Source organism: Notamacropus eugenii, chromosome 6 (genome assembly GCF_028372415.1).
Source record: "Notamacropus eugenii isolate mMacEug1 chromosome 6, mMacEug1.pri_v2, whole genome shotgun sequence".
In the NCBI taxonomy this organism is placed as follows: Eukaryota; Metazoa; Chordata; class Mammalia; order Diprotodontia; family Macropodidae; genus Notamacropus; species Notamacropus eugenii.
Window position 1 is genome coordinate 297,866,368 of NC_092877.1, and position 23,084 is coordinate 297,889,451.

The 23,084-nt window shown below is 37.5% G+C and overlaps 2 protein-coding genes across 6 annotated transcripts in view; both read right to left on the minus strand.

Moving 5' to 3' along the window:
• MPP4 (MAGUK p55 scaffold protein 4) overlaps window positions 1-2,898 on the minus strand; it is a 59,174-nt gene extending 56,276 nt beyond the window's left edge. The window contains exon 1 of the mRNA XM_072621511.1: window positions 2,847-2,898. Within this exon, the coding sequence (XP_072477612.1) occupies window positions 2,847-2,898 (52 nt within the window). The remainder of the gene's footprint in view (window positions 1-2,846) is intronic.
• Window positions 2,417-23,084, minus strand: part of ALS2 (alsin Rho guanine nucleotide exchange factor ALS2) — a 96,490-nt gene continuing 75,822 nt past the window's right edge. For all 5 annotated transcript variants that reach the window (XM_072617296.1, XM_072617292.1, XM_072617293.1 and 2 more), the window contains exons 20-34: window positions 22,738-22,836; window positions 22,021-22,185; window positions 20,659-20,770; window positions 20,299-20,376; window positions 19,960-20,093; window positions 18,947-19,114; window positions 18,526-18,646; window positions 17,546-17,703; window positions 16,092-16,214; window positions 12,492-12,668; window positions 11,992-12,037; window positions 11,049-11,110; window positions 9,775-9,924; window positions 8,056-8,152; window positions 2,417-3,789 (exon numbers count right to left, since the gene is read on the minus strand). In XM_072617296.1, the coding sequence (XP_072473397.1) occupies window positions 3,751-3,789; window positions 8,056-8,152; window positions 9,775-9,924; window positions 11,049-11,110; window positions 11,992-12,037; window positions 12,492-12,668; window positions 16,092-16,214; window positions 17,546-17,703; window positions 18,526-18,646; window positions 18,947-19,114; window positions 19,960-20,093; window positions 20,299-20,376; window positions 20,659-20,770; window positions 22,021-22,185; window positions 22,738-22,836 (1,729 nt within the window). In that variant the 3' untranslated portion in view covers window positions 2,417-3,750. The remainder of the gene's footprint in view (window positions 3,790-8,055; window positions 8,153-9,774; window positions 9,925-11,048; window positions 11,111-11,991; window positions 12,038-12,491; window positions 12,669-16,091; window positions 16,215-17,545; window positions 17,704-18,525; window positions 18,647-18,946; window positions 19,115-19,959; window positions 20,094-20,298; window positions 20,377-20,658; window positions 20,771-22,020; window positions 22,186-22,737; window positions 22,837-23,084) is intronic.

A 23,084-nucleotide genomic window follows, 5' to 3' on the forward strand; every position in this document is an offset into this window, starting at 1 on the left:
GTACAGTTTGGGGGTTCACCCTGTGGCAGTTACATTGAATTGGAGGGTAAATCAAGACGGCTCAGTCTTTTGTATCTAACCAACCTCAGACTGTGCTCTATTTCATCTACCCGACCACCAGGACTTAGCCAGGTGGCCTTTAGACACACTTGGTGAGCCAGTGGATATAGTGCTAGGCCTGGAAGGTCAGGAAGACCTGAGTTAAAATCAGACCTGACACCTGACACTTCCTAGCTTTGTGACCCTAGGCTCACTTAACCTCTCAGCCTCTTTCAACTGTAAAACGAGAATAACAGCAGCACTTACCTCCCAGAGTTGTTGTGAGGAGCAAACAGTAATCGTAAAATGTCTGGAACACAGTAGGTATTTAATAAATGCTTAGTCCTTTCCTCCTTCTCTAGCTCTCTAGCCAGCATGGACCTTTTGATATCTGTTGCCATACCTACTTGTTCTCTGACCTCACCCTCATTTTTCTCACTTCTTCCTGAAGGAAAAAAATCATCAAATGTTCCCCTACTATCACACAGGACATGGCAAATTGCCTTATGGTTCTGGCTTCATTCATGATTCCTGCACTTTCTTAGACAAAAGCTCCCTTCCCTGGTCACTACTCCCCAGCAGGGATTCAATTTTTTTTGCATAGGTATTCTTAAGACCTAGCACAGTCCATGGGACATTTTTCTTTTTGGGGGGGATGGTTTGGGGAAGACAATCTATAACTTCATTGCTATGGGGACTCTTGATGAGAAAATTCTGTACCAATACAGATCAAAAGTGGCTCTGAAAGTCAGTCTTAGGGTAAGAGTTGTCTAGAGGTCATACAGAAGATCTGTGTCAGAGGCAGAACTTGAAGCCGGGCCTTGGGAACTGGCTTTCTGCAATTCTGTGTAGTACTTAATCAATGCTAGTTGAATGACCAAATAGAACATGGGTTCCTGAGGAATCATGTTCACAGAGCCCTTCTCAAATGTTTGCTAGGTATGTCAGCTATGATTATCAGGGTGTAGCATTTCACTTGGTCTTCTTTCCTTTGCTTTCCTTGTTCATATGTAAAATGAGATCTGATCACGTCTTCTCAGGCCCTTTATTACCTCGCACAAAGTGGATGATCCTCCTTGGGGGAATGGCCAACTGAGCTGTGGTCTATGAACAGAATGGAATATTCTGCTCAAAGAAATGATGAACACGGAGAATTCGGAGAAACGGGACAAGATGAAAAACTGGTATGCCACAAATGAAGTAGATGCCGTAAAAGAAACATCACAGACATCACAGCTATAATAATCTACATAGAATGACAACTCAGCTACACTAAGATTAAGTGTGATGATCAGATATAGCCCTACAGAACAGAGAAGGCATAGGTCCCTCCTCTCAGGAGAGAAGTAGGGAGCTAAGGGTGCAGAATGCTGTATAAATGGTCAGACACAGTCATTCTCAGTTGGTTTTGCATAACATTTCCCTTGTGACAATGCACTTCATTTGGGAGTGCATACGTCAGAAACAATCAGTTTAAAACACAAAAGGCCTCAATAGAACTTTTTAAAAAAATGGCATTAAGTATTTGTTGAGATTACTGCTGATCTATCCACACCCTCTAATTTCCTGCTTACCTTTGTACTATCCTGCATGAGACAAGGTACCCTAGGTACTTTTTAATGTGAGGACCTGGGGAAACAGTCAATCGCACTTTATTTTGTTGTATTCCTAAAGACAGAACATGAAAAATCTTAAAAAAACCTCTGAAGTTTAGAAATTTTGTGTTTTCACCTTGCATGTGTCACTGACATAGCAGGGGAGCGTATCACTTACTGACATTTATCAAATGGCTGTTTTTCAGAAATCTCTAACATATTAGAAACTTGTACATGGAATGCGGCACTTAGTTTTCATCATTCTTGGGGCTGTATCATCTGTTACTAGAAAACTCCTGGTCAATTCAGGAATGAGGAAGACGAAGAGGTGAAGTACTAAACAGTCCTTATTTGAATTATGACGATCCATCACTACTTGGGCTTATCCATTTTTCAGATTTCTCTTCCTGCTGTTTCATAGCCCATTTCTCTATTCTGCAAGGCTGATTTTAGTGCTGACAAATTAACATACTCTTCCTATAACAAGATTCCAGGAAATAATATTTGGCTTTTTGATGAGGTATACAACCTATATTTAGGAGAGCTGGAAGTTTATAAAAACTGATTTCAGACATGTGATTCTAAGTTTTTCAGAAATTTAGCTCAGAAAAATTCTAGGGAATCTCGTACTAACAGGCTATCAGAAAGTTACAGTTACATAAAAAGTTAAGTTTCTTGCTGGCAAAGGAGACAGAAGGGGAGAAGGGCTGGTTCTTGGCTGGTGGTCCAGTGTTCACAAATGCTAGTATGATTCAGGTACTAGGTACCAATCACAAAACGACTTCAGAAAGATGAACATGTTTTATTATGAAAACTGCTGCTACATTACAGCCAGCATTCCCAAACAGTATTTTAACAAACAGTTGTTTTGACTGATAAAGTAAGAGAGCACAAACCATGATTCCATTTTCCAAAACTGATCAGGCTCCTCTGCGCTACGTGACATAGGCCAGAGGGACGTCTTCAATCCCTGCCCTTCGTGTGTAAGGGACATGACACAGAAAAGCACCAAATGGATTCGAAAGGGCCACTGGTGTTCATCACACACCAGAACCCAATAACTTTAAACCACAAGTGGGCAGGCTTAAAAAACAAAAACACTGAGAGTCTTGTGTGATAATACTTCTGAAATCAGAAAAATCAAGTCTGATTTTTCTTCCCTGTGAGTCCGTGTGAAGGATGGGGACGCGGGAGGGGTGGTGGCAGTCTCACCTCCCCCAGCTTGGTGACAGCGCCTTTCATTGTCAGCATACTTTAGTCCCATGATACATGCTATGCTAGCAGCCTGAAGTCAAAGCTCTCCAGCTCTCATTCTCAGGCCCTGCAAAGCAGCTGTCGCCTGTAGGATCAATGAGGTTTCACAGCATCTCAATTAGTGTTTGCATTTCAGTTAATGCCATCATTACTGGGAGGATGGTAAGGAAATGGAGACAAAATTTCCATTCTTTCTATCCAAAAGACAGGAAATTTACTTTCGTGCTTCTCATAATTAATGGATAGGAGTACAGTAGCTATCACACAGAACCTTTCCCATCATGCATGTGTGTTCCAGTGACAAACCTTAGAAATGTCAAAAGTGCAGGCTAAAATTCTTTTTCCTCTCAGTAAATACATAATTGAAAAGAATTTAAGAAGGCAAAGTGTGGTTTGAAGGTACAACTGATTCTTGAGAAGGGATTCAGAGTCACCGCAAACAGAGTCAAGAAGATTAGAAACTCAGGGTATTCATAAACTTCTCAAGGACATCAAGAACTACATCCTGAGACCAAGTCTTCCATCACAAACATAATAGCAAGACTTATACTTTAAGAAAGGTAATAGTGGAATTCTGTCATTGTTGTTTTAACCCCAGAAGCTTGTTTGCTTTTTTGGAACTTGCTATCAGATGATATTTCATTAAAATTCTACCAATTCTCAATCACTGTTTCTACCACCTCTACCACTCCCAGGGTCTCAGGGCTCTGACCAGTCAATAGGGCTCAGAAGTGATAAACAGGATAAAGGACATTAGGCCTTTCTCATTTTTGTGACGTTCTCAGCTATGCTGGGTGAAGACTTTAGATGGTGCTGCAGTACTCTGCTCCACAGACAGTCCAGTTTTCAGGTTGATGGGGCTTCAGTTGAGCTTTTCACGCTGGATCTGATAGTAACATGCCTGAAAAAAAAATCAGGTTTGAATATTGGAAACATGAGTCCTATCTCCAAAACATTTGTTAACTGCAATCTTGTATAACTTTTTCAGGTAGGAGAGGAATAACAGCTCATGTCTCTATGGTATTCAACTTTACACTGCACAAAGACAATTTCATTTCATCTTAACGACCTTGTGAAATTGCCATAGTATCATCCTTGTTTTGCAGATGAGGAAATTGAGATTCTGAAGGACTGATTTTCTCAACGTCACATAGCTAGTTAATGGCAGAATCAGGACCTAAATGAGAATTGCAGGATTTGAGCACTGGAATGGACACATGAGACCACCTCATCCAAGTCCTGCATTTTAGGGACCAGCTGCATGGCAGAGTGGAAAACGCACCAGACTTGGAATGAGGAAATCTAGGCTCTGATCCCAGCACCAGGACTTACTGGTTCTTCATGGACCTTGGAGGCAGTGCCACAGCAAGCCTCTAGTATAGTTACTTATATTCACTTTAGGATTTACAAAATCTCTAGGGAGGAGTCTAATTCTATTCAATAAACATGATCAAACACCTAGGCACAGAAAACTACCTAGATATAAAACACAGATCCCAGTCTTGCCTCTCATGAAAGAGGAAAAGGGGATGTACACAGACATCTGTGGGAGAAGGTAAATGAAAGAAGTGGAAAGGACAAGTACAGGCAAAATGTTGGGAGGAATATGAGAAGGAAGAAAGGCAGTAGGGATCAAGGACAACTTCATTGAAGACATCGCATTGAAGCAGGACCTCAAAAGGAGACAGTGACTTTAAGAGGCTGAGGTGAGGGAGGCAGAGAAAACCATTATGGACATGGAAGGCAGCAAGACCAAACTCATGGAGGTGGGGGAGGTCAGGATGAGATTGGAGGGCACAGGATACTTTATCTAGACTCTAAGAATACATGAACAGGGTTAACATGAAACAAGGTCAGAAGGGTAGACCTGGAGGAAAACTGGAGGGCACTGAAACGTCAGGACCAGGAGTTCAGACCTTATTCCTTAAGTGATAGGGGGCCATAGAAGATTTCTAAGTGGAGGAAAGGACATGACTAGAATTGGGAAAATCATCTGGGCAGCAATGTAAAGAATGTATGGAGAAAGAAAAGAAAGGATGGGGAAGGTTATTATTCCAAACTAGGCAAAAAGAAATAAAAACCTAAATAAATTATTTTCCATTCCCTTAATTGATCTTTTTTCTCAGAATAACCCCTAAAATAAAACATTAAATCTCAAAGTCGGGCAACATAAAAAGTTCCATTTGGAGGAAGGAGGTCTCCCTGAGAGCCTACTTTACTGGGTACTCACTAGGGGATCTTGGGCAAGTGACTTAGCTTTTCCAGGCCTCAGTTTCATCTGCAAAGGAGGAGAGGGGTGAGGGTGGACTAGATGACCTTTAAATGCTTTTCCAGTTCTAAATCCTATATCATTTGTCACATGTTGGAATTCATGTACAAAATGGCACATAGATAGTATTTATGTTCATGGATGGCATGCCAAGTCAGCATCACCTACGTGGCTGCTTGGTACTGCACGTGTAAGAAACATAGCAGGGCTCTCTGGGTGCATCAATTATCTAAAAGTTGCCATTAAATTATCTCAGTACCAAAACATCAAGTGGTTCAGATTAAGCTGTAGTGAGCACTGCTTTAGTCACCAAGTTGAAAGGCTGTCAAAATTTGCAGGAAGGGAATTTCAGATTAAGTTGCCTACTTGCTCATCTCCTACTTCACTACAGGGAGTTTGATCTGAACTCTTCCTCCTCTCCTGCCCTCCTAATACAGCTCCTGTTCTATTCTAGAACAGATTTATAAGTACTTGAATCATCTTTACATGAATGGCACCTTGACAGAGGAAAATGCAAACTTCCTATTTCTCCCCTAAAACCTGCTCTCCTTTTTCTAGTTTAATTATTTCTGTCAGGGGATCGCCATTCACCTAATTCTTCCATGTGAACTCTTGGTGCTCTCTGGACTCTCACCTGCCTCCAATCAATGAGTTATGAGTCTTTCTGTGTCTCTGGCCACAGGAACTCTTGCCCATGGCCTCTTTCTGCCTATGGCCACAGGCTCTGGTTATCATCTGGCTTGTGCAGAGAACAACTTAACTGTCATCTCTCTTTACTCCAATGCAGCCTGCACACCACTTCCAGATTAGTCATCTTTGCAGACAGATGTGGTCCCATCAGTTCTCTGCTCACAACCCTTCAAAGGCTCCCTATTATTCCCTAAATCAAGTTAGGACGCCTTATCTGTAATTCAAAGCCCTCCACAAGCTGGCACTGTCCTGACTTTCCTGTCTTATTTTCACATTCTTCCCTCTACTGGAGCAGGATGACTCTTGGTGCCCTCTACAGATTCTATTATTTTTTTTTTTGGGGGGGGAACCCTCTACTCCCATCATACCCTATGTCTGGAATGCTTTCACACATCAGGTTTCTGTTGCCCACTTATATCTTTATAGAGTTGAGCTCAACTGCCACTTCTCTCCCAAAGACTACAACAAGCCCTCTCTGTGAAGGAGTATCTCCTCTGCCACCTCTCGGAGTTCTCTTTACCTCTCTTCTGCACTTCCATCACACTACATTCTAGATTATATGTCATACCTCCTAATGGGTTATATAAGCTCCATGAATTTATCTGTGCTACAAATACACAAATCCCTTGAGGACAGCGCTCAGTTTGACAGTGCTGGTACAGATTAGATTGTGTGGAAAATGACTGCTGATTTTTTGAAGATGAGGAAGGGACATAGCTGTCTATGGCACAATAGGTAGCATGGGAAAAAAAGGACTGAATATGACATCAGAAGACATGGGTTTGAATCCCACATCTACCACTTATTAGCTATGTGACATTGGGCAAGTCATAGCTTCTCCGAGGCATAATTTTTTTTTATCTATAAAATGGAGATAATAGTTGTACAACTTATCTCACATGGCTATGATTATTATAAAATGAAATGAATATACAAAATACTTTTGGAAGCTAAATGAACTATTGTGACTATACTGGCTTAATATTAAATCACATGGTAAGGACAGATGTGGATTTTCAAAACAGTTACAGTAGGTCTAATTCTCCCCCCTACCCCCAGACTCCTTTTAACTCCTTTTAAAGTTTGGCTTCTCTTGTAGCAGGCTACCTCTACTCCAGGAATGCTATATTTCCTGCCATTTTTTGTAAATTACCAGTTGATTCTATGCCCTGTGCTTGCAGAACTTGTAGAAGCTTCAAGGGCTTCACTTGACCAATCCTTGGCATCTTCTCTGCTTATGACATCAGGGATGGGAAATCAGATCAAATGGAGTGAGGAACACCGCACCTTCACTTACTTTAAGACCCAGGGCCCTCACCTCCTGGTCAGTCTGACATCTGACTCTTCAGACATCTATCTTATGGGTCGGGATGCATTTATTTGGGTGCCCACATGCAGTAGACACCTCAATGAGTAAAGGTTTGAAGTTCAAATAAACACCTAATTTTTAACTACCTCAAAATTCCAGTCTGGGGAATGGAATAGAGAGAGGTTATATTCTCAGAAAATGGACTTATTTGTACTTTTACCTTATCCTCAGTGGAAAAAAATCTACTCTCACGCAGCTCAGGTGTAGATCTGGCCACCTCTGGGACCAAGTTTAGGTGACTTTTTTCCATTCTACTAGGTACCTTACAAGTAGAATTCTCAGGTGGTTCTGGCAGCCTCCAAGGGTCCCACAGGGTCAGAGAACCACCAATGCAGGACAAGAGTGAATAGACGGCAGTAGGAGAAAACATGGCTCAATTCTTGAGCTTTGCCAAAATTCTACTATGCCACCCTGAAATTTCTGAGCATTTTCTGGAGCTATATAGGAAGATTTCACTATACTTTTACTGTACAGTTACACAGTTAATTTATAAGGGTCTAACACATATAAAACAATTTAGTTAGCAAAAGTGCTCTGAGCTCCTTGGACAAGGAGTGACAAATGAGAACCAACACCTGGTACCTTCAATATTGCCACCAGGGTAAAGTTTTAAGTATCAGAAAAGTTAACGTTTTGCTCTTCCATCCTTTATTTTAATGACATTCATCTTTTATTTAATTCTCACTGCTATGAAGCCTTTATTTTAAAAAAGGACATAGTCAAAGATCATATTTTAATGCAGAAAATGAGTGACATATTATACGTATTATAAAAGGTACTATATATATATTATAAAATACATATAAAATGCATATTATAAAAAGGGGAAATCCACTCACCTTCAAGGTAGTGAACATGATTCCCTGTTCCCCATGCTGGAGATAAGGATCCATTAGATCCTCAATGAGATGTACTTCGGATCCTAAATTCCTGATCCTGTCAAGAGAAAAATGTGCCACATTATTTGCTGTCATTCAGTGTTCATTGTCATTCTCTTCTCTAAATATGTATTAAAAAAAGGAAAAGGGTACAGAAAGAAGAGATTACTTTGATCCAAATGGGATGATAAAAGAATAGCCTAACAGAAAATGAGACACTAGAGTGGTACATAAAAAATTATGACCTTATTCACACTGCCAGAGCTCTGCACTGTACCAAATAGTATCAGAAAATTAGAGCTAGACACAACCCTACAGGTCAACTAGTCCAATCCTCTCATTTTCAGAGGAGAAAACTAAAGCTGTCTCCTCCCACTCTGCCAAAAAGGTGAAGTGACTTTCCCTAAGGTCACTCAGGTAGAAAATGGAAGACAGTACTTTAATTTGGGTCCTCTGATCCCAAATTCAGGACTTTCCCCTCTGTGCCATATCTTGACCCTCAACTCAGAATAGAAAGAAAAATGTTTTCTTTTGCTCTGTGTCACCTTAACCTAGACAGTGTCTGAACTACTAAAGAATGTGAGTTTTTTGGTATTTTACTTCTTGCAGTAGAAAGACATTAAAAATGAACTTTGAGGAATGACAATTTTATTATATACATTTGCAAGTTCTCTATGCCCCAATTTCTCTAGAGATAATTGCTACCAAGCTAAATTTTTTCTGAGATTAAAGAATTGCAAAAATGTAATGAATTTTAGGATTAAAAAAATTATGACTGAATTCATTGTACAGTTAATCCTCAACTTTCAAGGGGGTAATGTTAAGAGATAATGGCATGAAAGTCAAAAAAATGAATGTTGATATATTCAATCTATAGGAAATAGGGGGTGATCTGTGACCACCACAGATTGTAATTTTTTCATTAGAAATTGCTGAAAATATACTTTTCTGCGCACAATTCCATATACCAAAACATTAATTCTGATAATATGTATTTTTTCAATAACCCACAAAATTCAGGGGAAAGGAGTAGGACTGGGAGGGGCAGGAACAGTAATGTTAGAACTCAGAGGTAAAAAAGGGAGAGGGACAATCTTTCATTTCTAGTCTCCTTTTCTGCTCTGTGGCACTTGTCTTGGGGTGACTGCCCACCCTGCAGAGCTTGTCTGTTCGGCCACAGATGCTCAGACTCCAGTGGGAGAGCAGGGTGACCATTATCTCATTTATCTGCAAATGTAGCTGCTTTTCCATTTTTTCAAATACCTTTTCACACACTTGAAAGGTTACTTTAACACTTTCTGGGAGCGGGTTCACGAACAAATACTTTCCTCTTTTTCATGGTTATATATACCTGCATGCAGATACCTCTCATTTTTTCTGTCTACATTTTTGCATAGCTGCAAATATGGACAGTTGACAACATGAAAGTGAAAATGAGGTAACTAATGAAGTCATATGAATGCTTGAAGTTGCAAAAGTTAAACTCATGAATGCTGAGGACTGACTGTAATGTAAACAACATTTTCCTTAAGATGCAGGGCATATAAGAAAGTGTGGAAGGAAGTCAAAGACACTTTCTCTATTCCACGATTTTGCCAAATCTCAGTTGTGCTCAACCTACCTACTTAAAAAGTCTTATTTCTCGAAAGTTTTAAAACAGTGAGTGGTCAAGCTAGTCACCTGGCCCGTAGCACCACATATAAGAAAACAGGAAACAGGTCATCCATGGACCACAAGAAATCCTCCTCAAGTGTAGCAAGCACATTTTGAGATATCTCTTCAAAAGTCTGCTGGATAACTTTAAGTTTGTCTGATGGGGTAAAAGTCGTGCTATAAGAAAGTAAAAGACATATGTTACTATTTTCTAATTGCTAAAGATGAAAATCAGGATTCTATCATATACATTTGGGGTTCAAGGTCTTGAAATAAATGTCTTCTTATCAGACAAAAGGGACCACACATCTCTCCCCTCCAATAAAACATAGTTCCTCCCATCTACCAATATGGAACCTTAATTTTCTTGCATATAATCTCTAAATATGATCTCATTTACACAATCTTAAGTTATATTTGCATGGACAAATAAAATGTTCATAGTAAAGTTTTCCAGTTTCTCAGAAAGAGTCAAGTACTACCTTTCCATTCATTTACTGTATGCTTACTACGTGCAAGGCCAAATGCAAGGGGGATTAACAATCTCTATCCTCAGAGAGCTAGCTTAGCACAAGAAATAAAGCACATATATGAATGATTACAATATAATGCAGAATGTGGATGTAATAAAAAAATTCCAAAGGCAAATTACTTCTATCTTAGAGAGAGGACAAATCAAGAAAGGCTTTATGAAGGAAGTATCTTTTGAATTTATTGTTGTGGGTCGTAAAGGAAGGGAAATAAGTAGAGGCCAAGAAGTGGTAGATAGGTTGGAATTTTTTTATGGGAGGAACAGTATGAATCAGAGGCAGGAAAATGGATTATAACAAGCAGATCTATATGGCTGAAATACAGGGGATGCAAGGGAGAGGCGTGAAACGTAAGGTTGGAAAGGTTGGTTGAGGCCAGTTCATGAAGGTTCTTCAAGGCCAGGCAAAGGATTTTATATTTTAATTTGTAGATAATAAAGAATAACTGAAGTTTTAGAACAGGAGAAGAAACTGCCATGAATGGAGCTATGTTTTAGGAAGACTAATTTGATAGTAATGTGCAGTGTGGAAAGGTAAGAAATTAGAGAAAGTGAGAACAGTTTTAGGAGACTTTTGTGATAAAGACTTAGGATAGAGGATCAACTATGTTTCTCAGAAAGCTTCACTAATCATAGTTTCAGCTTGATGCCAAATGCAGAAATCTGGAGATTCAGGTAAAATCATAATCTTTCAAAATTCAGAATCAGATTATCAATTTAAGAAACCCACTACTGCTTTGAATCATGTAATGTATTACAATTTGGAAATTACCTGATCTGTTGTAGACATTCTACTGCTGAGGCAAAACAGGCATCTTTTGTTGTAGGCAAAACCTGCACAAGAAAACATCTGTATTTGAGGAACAAAAGGAAAACCATTCTTTGCAGTTATAACAGGATATCTGATTTGGGGGCAAGTACCTGGTTTTTGGTGATTAGTAATGCACATATACTTTAGGGAGAGTACTCCTATCTAAAGAGGAAGCAAGATTTCTTCCCAAGTCACTCAAAAAATAGTCAATCCACATCTATTAAGTGTCTACTATGTGCCAGGTACTGTGCTAAGAGCTGGAGACAGAAAAAGAGGAAAAGGACAGTCCTTGCCCTCAAGGAGCTCACAATCAAATAGGAGAAGACAACAAGCAAACAAATGTGCAAAAACAAGCTGTATACAGGAACAATAGGAAATAATTAAAAGAGAAAAGACACTAGGAATTAAAAGGGGGTTTGGAAAGGCTTTTTGTAGAAGTTGAGATTATAGTTGGGATTTAATGAGATGTGGAAAGGTAGAAAGGAAATAGGTTATGAAGGGCTTTGAGTGCCAAATGCTGTATCTAATCCTGGAGGCAACAGGGAGCCACTGGAATCTGAAGGATGGGGTGACACTGGCTGGACTTAAGCTTTAAAAAAATCACTCTGGTGGCTGCCTGGAGAATGGAATAGAGTAGGGTTAGACTTTTGCCAGCCAGTAGGCTAATGGAATGATCCTGGTGTAAGGTGATGAGGCACTGTCAGAGGACAGGAGGTGTATTCAAGAGATGTTGCAAAGGTGAAACCAACAGTTCTTGGCAACAGATTGGATATGGGGTGTGAGAAATAGTGAGGAGTCAAGGATGATACTGAAGTTTTCCATTTTTTTTTTCAGATATTATTCAGGTTTTAAGGTAAAAGCACATCTGGTATGTGCCCTGTAAACCAAACCCAATTCAACTTACCTTTTTACTGTCTCCAAAGATTGACAAAGTCACTGGCCAAAATTTCCTACAAAAGAACCCATGAGTTCTATTATTGTAAGTTACTACTTACAGCAGACACTATTTAAAGATATTATCATAGGTACATTAATTTCTTCCCACTCTGGCTAAGATAACTTTCTCAGATATAGGTGTAATTCAAGCGTAAAAAATGTTTTGGGTTGTTGTAGTAGAACGCATAAATAATATTATAATTGCACAGAGGGGGATTTGGTTATAATTTATTTTGATATATTATGAAACAACCTTACCTAGGTCAAGGCAGTTTAAACCTAGTCTAATTTATACTTTTAAAGTGTAAAGGTTATAAACTGGTATTTTGTTTATCAATATGATAATTATTAACATGAAAAAGAAAGATAGGAAAATAGAGTAGGTCATATAACTCAATATTAAAAATATGAAATGAACAATATGTCTCTTATTGAAACTACTTGATTTAGCCTTAAAAAAATACTCACCTTTGCACACCAAGAAAGTTCAGGAGAGCAGTATCTGGCTGTTTGTTTAGACGAAGAACACACTCCCAATAAATATCTTCTTCTCGATCATTTTCCAAGGCATACAGCATAAAGAGCGGTGGGTAGAGTCGAGGTAATAGCACAGGCAATAGTAATCCAGAACTTGTGACCACATAGCTATAAACATTGGGTTGACAGGAGGAAAATCAAAAAGTTACAGCTGAAGAGACAGTAAAGCCTGCTTTCTGGCTCTTAAAGCCTATCATGAAAAAAGGAAACTCTTAGTAAAGACAAAGCAATGGAGAATTTAGTAAGAAAAATGATTATCCCTCAACAGGCAAGTGGTCAAAGGGACAGCAACAACTTTCAAAAGAACTGCCAACTATAAACAACCATATGAAAGCATCTTTCAAATACTAATAGTAAGAGAAATGCCAGCAACATAACTCAGGCTTCCCTTCTGTTGTTGTTACGTATGAGCACTACAACGTGAGAAAACCAATGTCTCATGAAATGATAGATCTTGTTGACCTTGAATGCATGATGAAACCATCCCTATTAACTCCTTTCTTTGTCTCTTCAAGAAGTCTGTGAGCCACTCCTTCCATCAGGTTTAAATTTGTCTTTCTGGTTTCATTTTGTAGCAAGGAAGTCAAGATTGACACAATTAAATTCCTTCAGCACAAAGTCCACTCACTGATTATTGTCCCTGGCTACCACTACTTCTTCTTTTTTTTTAAAATATGCTATGTAGTTATTTTCCTTTAAATGTTTATTTATTTATTTTTAGTTTTTAATATTCATTTCTACAAAATTTTAAGTTTCAAATTTTCTCCCCATCTCTCCCCTCCCCCACCCCATAACATCTTGCATTTTGATTACCCTTTCCATCAACATGCCCTCCCTCCTATCACACCCCTCCCTTCCCTAATCCCCATCTTCTCTCTTTTCTTGTAGGGCAAAATAGATTTCTATACCCCATTACCTGTACTTCTTATTTCCCAGTTGTATGGAAAAACATTTCTCAATATTCGTTCCTAATACTTTGAATTCCAACTTCTCTCCCTTCCTCCCTCCCCACCCATCCCCACTGAGAAGGCAAGCAATGCAATATAGGCTATCTAAGTGTGGTTTTGCAAAAGACTTCCATAATAGTCATGTTGTGTAAGACTAGCTATATTTTCCTCCATCCTATCCTGCCCCCCATTTATTCTATTCTCTCATTTGACCTTGTCCCTCCCCAAAAGTGTTTACTTCTAATTACTCCCCTCTCCCATTTGCCCTCTTTTCTATTGTCCCTCTCACCACACTTGTCCCCTTCTCCCCTACTTTCCTGTAGTGTAAGACAGATTTTCAGACCAGATTTAGTGAGCATATTATTCCCTTTTAGCCAAATGTGAAGAGACTTCTCACCTCCTCCCTTTTCTTCTCCACTGAATAAGCTTATTCTTGCCTCTTTTACGAGTGATAATTTGCCACACTCCATTTCTCCCTTTCTCCTCCTAATATATTCCTCTCTCACCCCTTAATTTTATTTTTTTAGATATCATCCCTTCTTATTCAACTCATCCTGTGCTCTCTGTCTATATGTATATATATATATATATATATATATATATATATTATACACACACGCACACACACGTGTGTGTGTGTGTGTGTGTGTGTGTGCGTGTGTGTATAATCTCTCCAACTACACAAATACTGAAAAAAGTTTCAAGAGTTACAAATATTATCTTTCCATGTAGGAATGTAAACAGTTCAACTTTAGAAAGTCCTTTATGATTTCTCTTTGCTGTTTACCTTTTCATGCTTCTCTTGATTCTTGTGTTTGAAAGTCAAATTTTCTTTTCAGGTCTGGTACTTTCATCAAGAATGCTTTAAAGTCCTCTATATCACTGAATGACCATTTTTTTCCCCTGAAGTATTATACTCAGCTTTGCTGGGTAGGTGATTCTTTGGTTTTACTTCTAGTTCCTTTGACTTCTGGAATATCATATTCCATGACCTTCAATCCCTTAATGTAGAAGCTGCCAGATCCTGTGTTATCCTGATTGTATTTCTACAATACTCTAATTGTTTCTTTCTAGTTGCTTGCAATATTTTCTCCTTGACCTGGGAACTCTGGAATTTGGCTACAATATTCCTAAGAGTTTCTCTTTTTGGATGTCTTTCAGGAGGTGATTGGTGGATTCTTTCAATATTTATTTTACCCTATGGTTCCAGAATATTAGGGCAGTTTTCCTTGATAATTTCATGAAAGATGATGTCTCGGCTCTTTATTTGATCATGGCTTTCAGGTAGTCCCATAATTTTTAAACTGTCTCTCCTGGATCTATTTTCCAGGTCAGTTGTTTTTCCGGTGAGGTATTTCACATTATCTTCTATTTTTTCATTCTTTTAGTTTTGTTTTGTAATTTTTTGGTTTCTCAAAGTCACTAGCTTCTATCTGCTCTGTTCTAATTTTTAAAGAACTATTTTCTTCAGTGAGCTTTTGAACCTCCTTTTCCATTTGGCTAATTCTGCTTTTTAAAGCATTCTTCTCCTCATTGGCTTTTTGAGCCTCTTTTGCTATTTGAGTTATTCTATTTTTTACGGTGTTAATTTCTTCAGCATTTTTTTGGGTCTCCTTTGGCAAGCTGTTGACTTACTTTTCATGATTTTCTTGCATTGCTCTCATTTGTCTTCCCAATTTTTCCTCTACCGCTCTTACTTGGTTTTCAAAGTCCTTTTTGAGTTCTTCCACTGCCTGAGACCACTGCATATTTATTTTGGATGTTTTGCATGCAGAAGTCTTGACTTTTAGGTCTTCCTCTGAAGACCTATATTGTTCCTCCTCATCTGAAAGGATGGAAGAAAGTACCTGTTCACCAAGAAAGTAACCTTCTATTGTCTTATTCTTTTTCCCTTTTTTGGGCATTTTCCAAGCCAGTTACTTGACTTCTGAGTTCTTTGTCAGGACCCAGCTCAGGGCTGAGATTCATATCAGTCACTCAATTCCCCCAGGGGCTCTTGGGAGAGGGCTCCAAAAATGGAAGCTGCAACTGCAGTGGCTGCTGCCGAGGTCCAGACCGAGCTCCCCTCTTCAGGGAGACTGAGCCCTCCCACTCACCTTTGAAGCCGTCTGTGGCGTTTGTGGGTTGAGCAATTTGGGAACTGCTGCTGCAGGTGGCTCCCTGAAGTCTATTCAGGGTCGTGTTCCTGCCACATTGGGTTGAGCTCCACACTTCCTGGGCTGTGCTGCGTGTGCTCCCGCCACCATTACTTCTTAATGGGTTTACATGTCCAAAGAATTATCAAGTAAACAGACTCTCCATATTTAGCCAGGCTGGTCCTTGGAATTTGGATAAAGCCTAGTGCCAGGTACACATCAGAATTCTTTCTGGCACTGTAGGACTTGCTGGAAATGTGAAGACACACAGCTTTGCACCATGATAAGGGATTAGGGATGATGAGCCTAGCTAAATTTAGAAAGATTTATCAACAAACACTCAGTTACCAAAGGATGTTTTTTTCTAACACAGTAACCAAGTGAATTCAGTTAGAAGCACCTTGACATAGAGAAATCCTTTTCCCACAATTCATCTTTACTCCACTCACCCTGGTTCTGGGGATTCTGACCTAGAATCAGACTTTGTTGTGCAAAAGGACTTCCTTTCCTGGGGCAGAGGAACAGATAGTGGAATTGTGCTGCCCTCTTCAGGAAGATCAGGAAATAGGAACCTGAGGAAGGAGAAATCAATTATACTTCAAGTTCAAAGATTAAAGTACTGTTTTGTTTCTCTACTTGTCCCATTTAAGGTCAAGTGAAAGAAGAATTTATTTCAGGTTATTCTTAGTCCACTGAAATCTCCTGTCATGGAAAGGTTTTTCCTAGGTGAAACTATCATAGCTAGTTATAATGAAAACTGATGCTTATATGTGATTGATACATTTTTTCCAGACTTGCTCTATTTTTGTCTAATTAGGTACTAGAACAAGAAAATTGTAACTTAAGATCCAAAGGTCAGTTTATGTTGTAAGCTTTTAAGGCAGAAAATGTATCTTTGCATTAAAAAAAATAGCACAAAAGTCCTCAGCAAATAAACAAATAACACAATATTATGTAATGGATAACCATGATTAGTCATAATTAATAATGAATCTAATCTAATAACAAATAATAACAATAAGTCTAATAATAACACTAGTAATATAACATTAATATATTACATAATTAATATAATAATAATCTAATAATTAAAAACAAATCTAAATTAACAATAAGCTTCCTGAAGTTCAGCTTCTTTAAGTTAGACATTTTAGTTATAGAGCCATAAGCTTTAAGAGCTACAAAACTTAGTGATCATCGAAGCTCAACCTGCTCAATTAAACAGCTTGTCCATCGTTTTCTAAGTCAGAAGCAGAATTTGAACTCAGTCTTTCTGAACGGAGCACTCATGTTCTGCTTAGGCATCATAATGCTGTCAGTGGAGGGGATGTCAATGTTACAGGCTATTATCTTCATACTGGACTCTTCTATGAAGTAATGTTTCAAGGACATGATCCTTATTTTATGCAAGGTATGATTCATTTATGTATGTAGGAGGCATTAGGAATACTATAAAGAAGAAAGGATGCACAATACAGTAGAAACCTCATTGGACTGGGAGTCAGAGCACCTGCAATGCAATTCCAGCTCTCCCACATGTGACCTTAGGCACATTATTCAAATTTCTGAACCTCAGTTTCCTCATCTGTAAAATAAGGAGACTGGCTTGGATGACCTTTAAAGTCTCTTGCAGCTATGATAAAGTCAATACCACTTTCAGAGAAAAGACTCCTTTCTGATACTGTAAAAATAAATCCAACTAATAAGAAATCTTTAGATTTAAAAATCAGATTCTTTGTCCTGTATCTCAAACCTACTGTGCAAAATTTCTGGGGTCGTAGAAAAAACTATAATTTTTAAAAAATTCTAGAACAAAGTGAGGACAGTCACACAAAGTTCAGTTTCAAGTGAAACATGTTTTTCTATTGTGCTTAAAGAACTTCAATTACTTATATGCTCTAACCTGACCAGCTGGAAAATACGCTTAAGGTAGGACTGAATCTCTTTCACAGCTTCTTGCAATAATCGTCGATTGGCTCCCACTCCCACATAAGTCATTCTATACACTGCAACCAGGGTTTCTATGAGACGACCCAAAGGGTGAAGAGGAGTGTCACAAGCCTGGAGGGAAAAAGAGTTATTTCAAGTGAGTTAGCAAACTATGCAGTGAAAAAAAAAATGACCAATCATTTTTTCAAAAGCACTGAGATATTTAAAAGATCAGAATTCTTACACTGTAGTTCAGAAAAATCAAACAAAATCTTATTTTTAAGGTTTACTAATGCATATGTACTTTTACAATAGTGTTAAGCCTTGTCTTAGAAAAATGTCATTCAAGTCCTATATCAGTGTCTAAAACTTTTTCATCCTCTGGCCTTCCTTCCATATTCCTTGTTAGCTACCTCTCTCTTATCACTCACTTATTTTCTTCTTGGAATAATGGCATCTTAAAGGCTGTGAGAATAAGTATAGAGGAAAGGCCCAGAAACAGAAATGAGTTGACCCTCTACCATACAAGTGTTTGCTACTGCCAACAAAAAATAAAAAGTTAGTTGAGCTCTGAGTTCTGAGTTGCCCGACCTGCTAGTATCACAAGTGCTTAATATGAGAAATGTGTTATAGAGCAGGGGTGTCAAACTCGAATAGAAATGGATCCCTGTACATTACTATTGACTGAGAAAACCACAATTTAACTTCATCTATATTGTATTATATTTTTATTTATTTTGTCAAACGTTTCCCAATTATATATTAATTTTGTTCTCGTGGCCTGTGAGTTTGTCATCTCTGTTCTAGAGTGAAACAGAGATTAACAAAGGATATAGTAGTATACACTCTACTCAGAAAGCAAACACAGAACTAGACTAATATGGATAACACATATGCTAGTAGTAGGGTAGTGTCATTAGTTATAAGAGTTAAGAGAACTGACTTTTGGTTTACCTTTATTAAGTATTTCTTTATTTCATCATATTTCTCTACAGTGAAGGCACCACCAACATGTTGTGGAATGAATTCCAAACTTTCCAGTGTCTGGGTATGTGAACGACTTAATATCTCTGGACTGGAACAAATGAAGGGTAAAATTTACATAAAGAAGGAAATATGATTTTAAATATGTATATATAACTTGCTATCATATTCCAGATGTGTACAGGGGACATACATGGAACAAGTTTCAGTACCAAATGCATTCATTTAGCAGAGTTTCTGTTCCTACAAAGGGCAAGTCAGAAGGAAACAGAAAGTAAGGTGATAAAGTTCAAGTTAATTTCTAGAATTTTCTCAGAGTAAAAGGTTACATTTTGGGACTCAGTTCTCTGTGCAGGTTCAGTGTTTCCAAAGGAGGGATGCAAGATCTCACCTATCTCGGTGCTGGCGACGATTGGTGGTCAGGGCCACAGCAATGTTGTCCCATGCTTTCCAGACTTCTCCCTGGCCTGGGCTCTCACAGCCTAACTGGTGCCAGCATTCTTCAAATACTGCCTTCCATTTCTCATCAGCAGGCACCGCCAGGTTTCCCAGCTTCTTACTAATAAAATGATAGCAAACTTTTAGTAATTTATACCCTTGCATGAAAAGGACTCTGAAGCAGAAGAAAACTGAGAACCTTCCCCATATGTGACCTGCAAGATTCTGTGGAGGAATGGGAATGGAGGATTAAAAAATGTGAAATTACATATACTTCAAGTCTCGTGACATCACACACTGAGTCTGAAATGCCTCTTCTTATCCTCTACTTTTCTTTATTGATTTTTAGGTTGGATTTCTTCCAAAAACAAAAGGATCTATAATTTTCACCACCGAGGCTAAGCAGAACCTTGAATATACATATTATACCTTACAATAAGGTATAATAACATCATATCTGATAACATTAATAGATGTATCTATGTAATAAATGTAAACTGAAAAAACTGAAGCACTACTTAAGCACCAAATAGATTAAAAAAGAGACAAAAATGCATGTTGATGAGGTGGCAGTTTAGAGAAACAAGTATATTGAGAAAATGCAAATTGGTAGAGTGTTCATGGAGAAAAATCTAGATTCTAGAGTCACAAAAATAATCTAATCCTTTGACTCAGTACTATCACTTAATAGGGATATATATATATATATATATATATATATATATATATGAACAGCTACTTCTAACAGCATTATTTATAATTAAAAAAAAAAATAGAAACTTCCTAAATATATGCCTAGTGGAGAATAGCTAAATAAACTCGTAGCATACAAGTATACTGACCAAACTTGGTGTAAAAAAATGGCTAATATAACAGAATACCATTGAGAATGACACACATGACATTGGCAAAGCAGATAAATCTATGGAACTTAGCAAGAGATCAGAATCACTACTAGGTACTCACAGAACTTTGGGTCGGTCCTTCTCACTCTCATATAAACTGGGTTTGAAGTAAGTTCCAGTAATTTTTATCCCAGATCCCCATTCCCCATTGAAAAGACCTTCAATGTAATCACCATTAGGCATAGTCAGTGTTCCCTGAGTAAATTTAGGGAAAGAAACTTGTAATTAGTGGGAACATTTTCAACAAGTATCAAAAAGCAATCAGGCAGTAATCCTATACTCATAAATATGAATATTACATTTTCCTAAGAGTTTCTAAGAGCATAAGAGAAAAGAATATGCTTTTATAAGTACAAAGGAAGCATTAGGGGGCATGTAAAAATAACATGAATTTTGTAACCTTTCCATTAAGTGTCCAGTCATCTGAAAATTCTCCCTCATAGATGGTATCATCTTCAGAAAGTAAAATGCCAGTTCCCTAGTTAAAGAAATAAGAATATGGTGATATCATATTAAAATAAAGAATATGTGGAAAATCCTGTCTAAAACCTCAATAATGAATTTAATACAAAAGGAAAAAGTAGAAATCTAAGAAGGCAGTTCAGATCAATAATAGGATAAAATAGGAAAAAGATAAAAATAAATATTAATTTAAAAAATCAATAGTAACTATATATTTATATGTATCCATGTATACATTTATATAGATTTGCACAAATATGTGTATATTTACACACACACAGAGATATATTCCACTCACCATCATTTTATTAAGGCTAAATGATCCTTCATAGTACAATCCAAACTGGGTAACTACCACACCATTTCCCTGACACATATCATCATGCCACATTCCCATATATTTTTCTCCCCTGAAAAAGAAAAAAATGAAACACAATGGAGATTAAAGATAAATTTATCAAAATAGTAGACTAAACAAGTGCATGTGAGGTACGTAAAACTTTAGATGGTGCCTGCCATCATCATTCTTTTCCCAGTGGATCTTTTCCCTATATGATGTCAGAAAGGTTTCAATATGTTAGAACACAAAAACACATTTTGGAAGCAAACTGTGCTTGATCAATCCTCCTCCCCCCTCAAAATAACTCTGAAATTATAGCACCTCGGTGGGAAAATGTAATATATTTTATAAAATTTAAATTTACAACCAACTTCAAGTACATATCTCTAAGAAATAATCACTCAATTCCATAAGAATATACTCTCTTTTGCCCCCTCTAAGGGCACACAATGAAAAAAGAGGGATATTCCAAAAATATAGATCAATTTCTCTCTTCATAAAATGAAAATAGTCCTATCAATGCATAACACAAGGGAAATGATGTTAGTTTCACGGCACTCTTTATTTCAAATAACCAGGGATGTGGCCACAGCAAATAAGATTTTAAAGAAATAAAATCGTTAAGTCTATAGGTGGTTAAATTTCTACCTAAATTTTTGCTATTAAACTAAACTTTCTTTTATGAGTTTTTCTCCTGGCAAACATGACAAAGTTATATAAGAAACATTATTTTCTGAAAGTTGTTAAGGAACTTCATAAAGCCCTATATATGAGTTGCTATAATTTACATTTATAAGAAATTACTCATCCAAAAATTTAATTATGAGATTCATGATGGTGCCTGATACTTGCTCTTTACTTTATCTTCCCCAAAGCAAATTAGAGGCAGTATTTAGTTTTCCTAATGATATCTCTTCTTTCTCTTATTTTTCTTTAGAATGCCTCATAAGCTCTACTTCATTGTGGTGGCAAAGTCCTCTTGTTTCACAAGCCTTTATCTATGAGAAAATATAGTTCTTCATTGGAGAAGACAGTAGGTTTTGTGTAGACTTTAAAAGAACATAGTGCCAATGTTAATTCTGAATAATAAGTTTGACTGTCTAAAAGTCTACAATGTTACTTATATGAATGAATCATCATTAAAAAGAGAGGCAAAGAGCAGGTCATTCTTTGATATTTTTCCTGCTATTTACATTTTCTCTTCTTTATTCCCTCAGATTCAGTCATTCAGCTCTTCTTTTAGTATCTTTGCTTTTTAAGATGTGAGTAAATCTTTCTCAGTCTAAAAGAAGAAGATTGACAAGAGAAGGGACACTCTACCTTGTGATATCATCAAACACACCATATCCAGACTTTTTATCCATTACCCACTGGCCAATGAACATACTGGGAGAGGAGGAAGTCAGTTTCCCACTTCGTAGAAGGCCATGACCATGACGCATGTTATCTTGAAAGCAGCCTTCATATACCTCTCCATTGGCATAGCTGTAGTTAGGAGAGAAAGGCAAAGAGCATCTTTCAAATACTGATCCTGCATGTCCTTTATTCCTTCAGAAACGAAGAAATTTTAATCCATATTCAAGTTTCACAGTTAGTTCTAATGGTTTTTCATATGGTATTATACAAATATATATAGTATTATACAAATGACTATGTTCATTCATATTTTAAATAACCAAAATGAATGTATGCCCATGATTGTTATTGTGTATTACTATGAAATAACTCCAGGGTTCCTTCCTTTGGACATAACAGCAGAATCACAACAAAGGGGACAACTAAAATAAATACAAGAATTTTATAGGCAAAAATAATATTCATGAAACTAGGGAAATCATTTTTATGAGAGGTAATAAAAATAGATAAACCATTTTCCAAATCTTAAAGAGTTGACCTTTATATACAAACAATTAATAACACTAGAATGAAAAATAAAATTTCTCTATGGGAATATATATTAGCTTATGTTGAGTATATTACTACTAGTATAAAAAGTTTTCTAACACTACCCTATCAAAATGTGAGGGACATGTTTACCTGTAGACTCCTTGACCACACATTTTTCCTTCTTTCCAATATCCCACATAATGGTCATCCTTGTTCAGTGCTTTATTTGGGACTTTGTATTCCCCATACCTGCCAATGCAGATAAAAAGTACACTATGACTTAATTTTTTAAATGGAGAACTTCAGACAAAAACAGCTAATAGGAGGAGGAAGGATGCTGAGGCTCTCCTCATCTCCTCACTGGTTTATTGTGCAGACCATGCATGCTCCCTAACTATTTCCCAAGGCTCTCTCTCCTAAGCCCCTATTCTCTTTTAGGTGACTTCATCAGCACCCAAGGGTTTAATTATTAGTTCTATGAATATGACTAACAGATC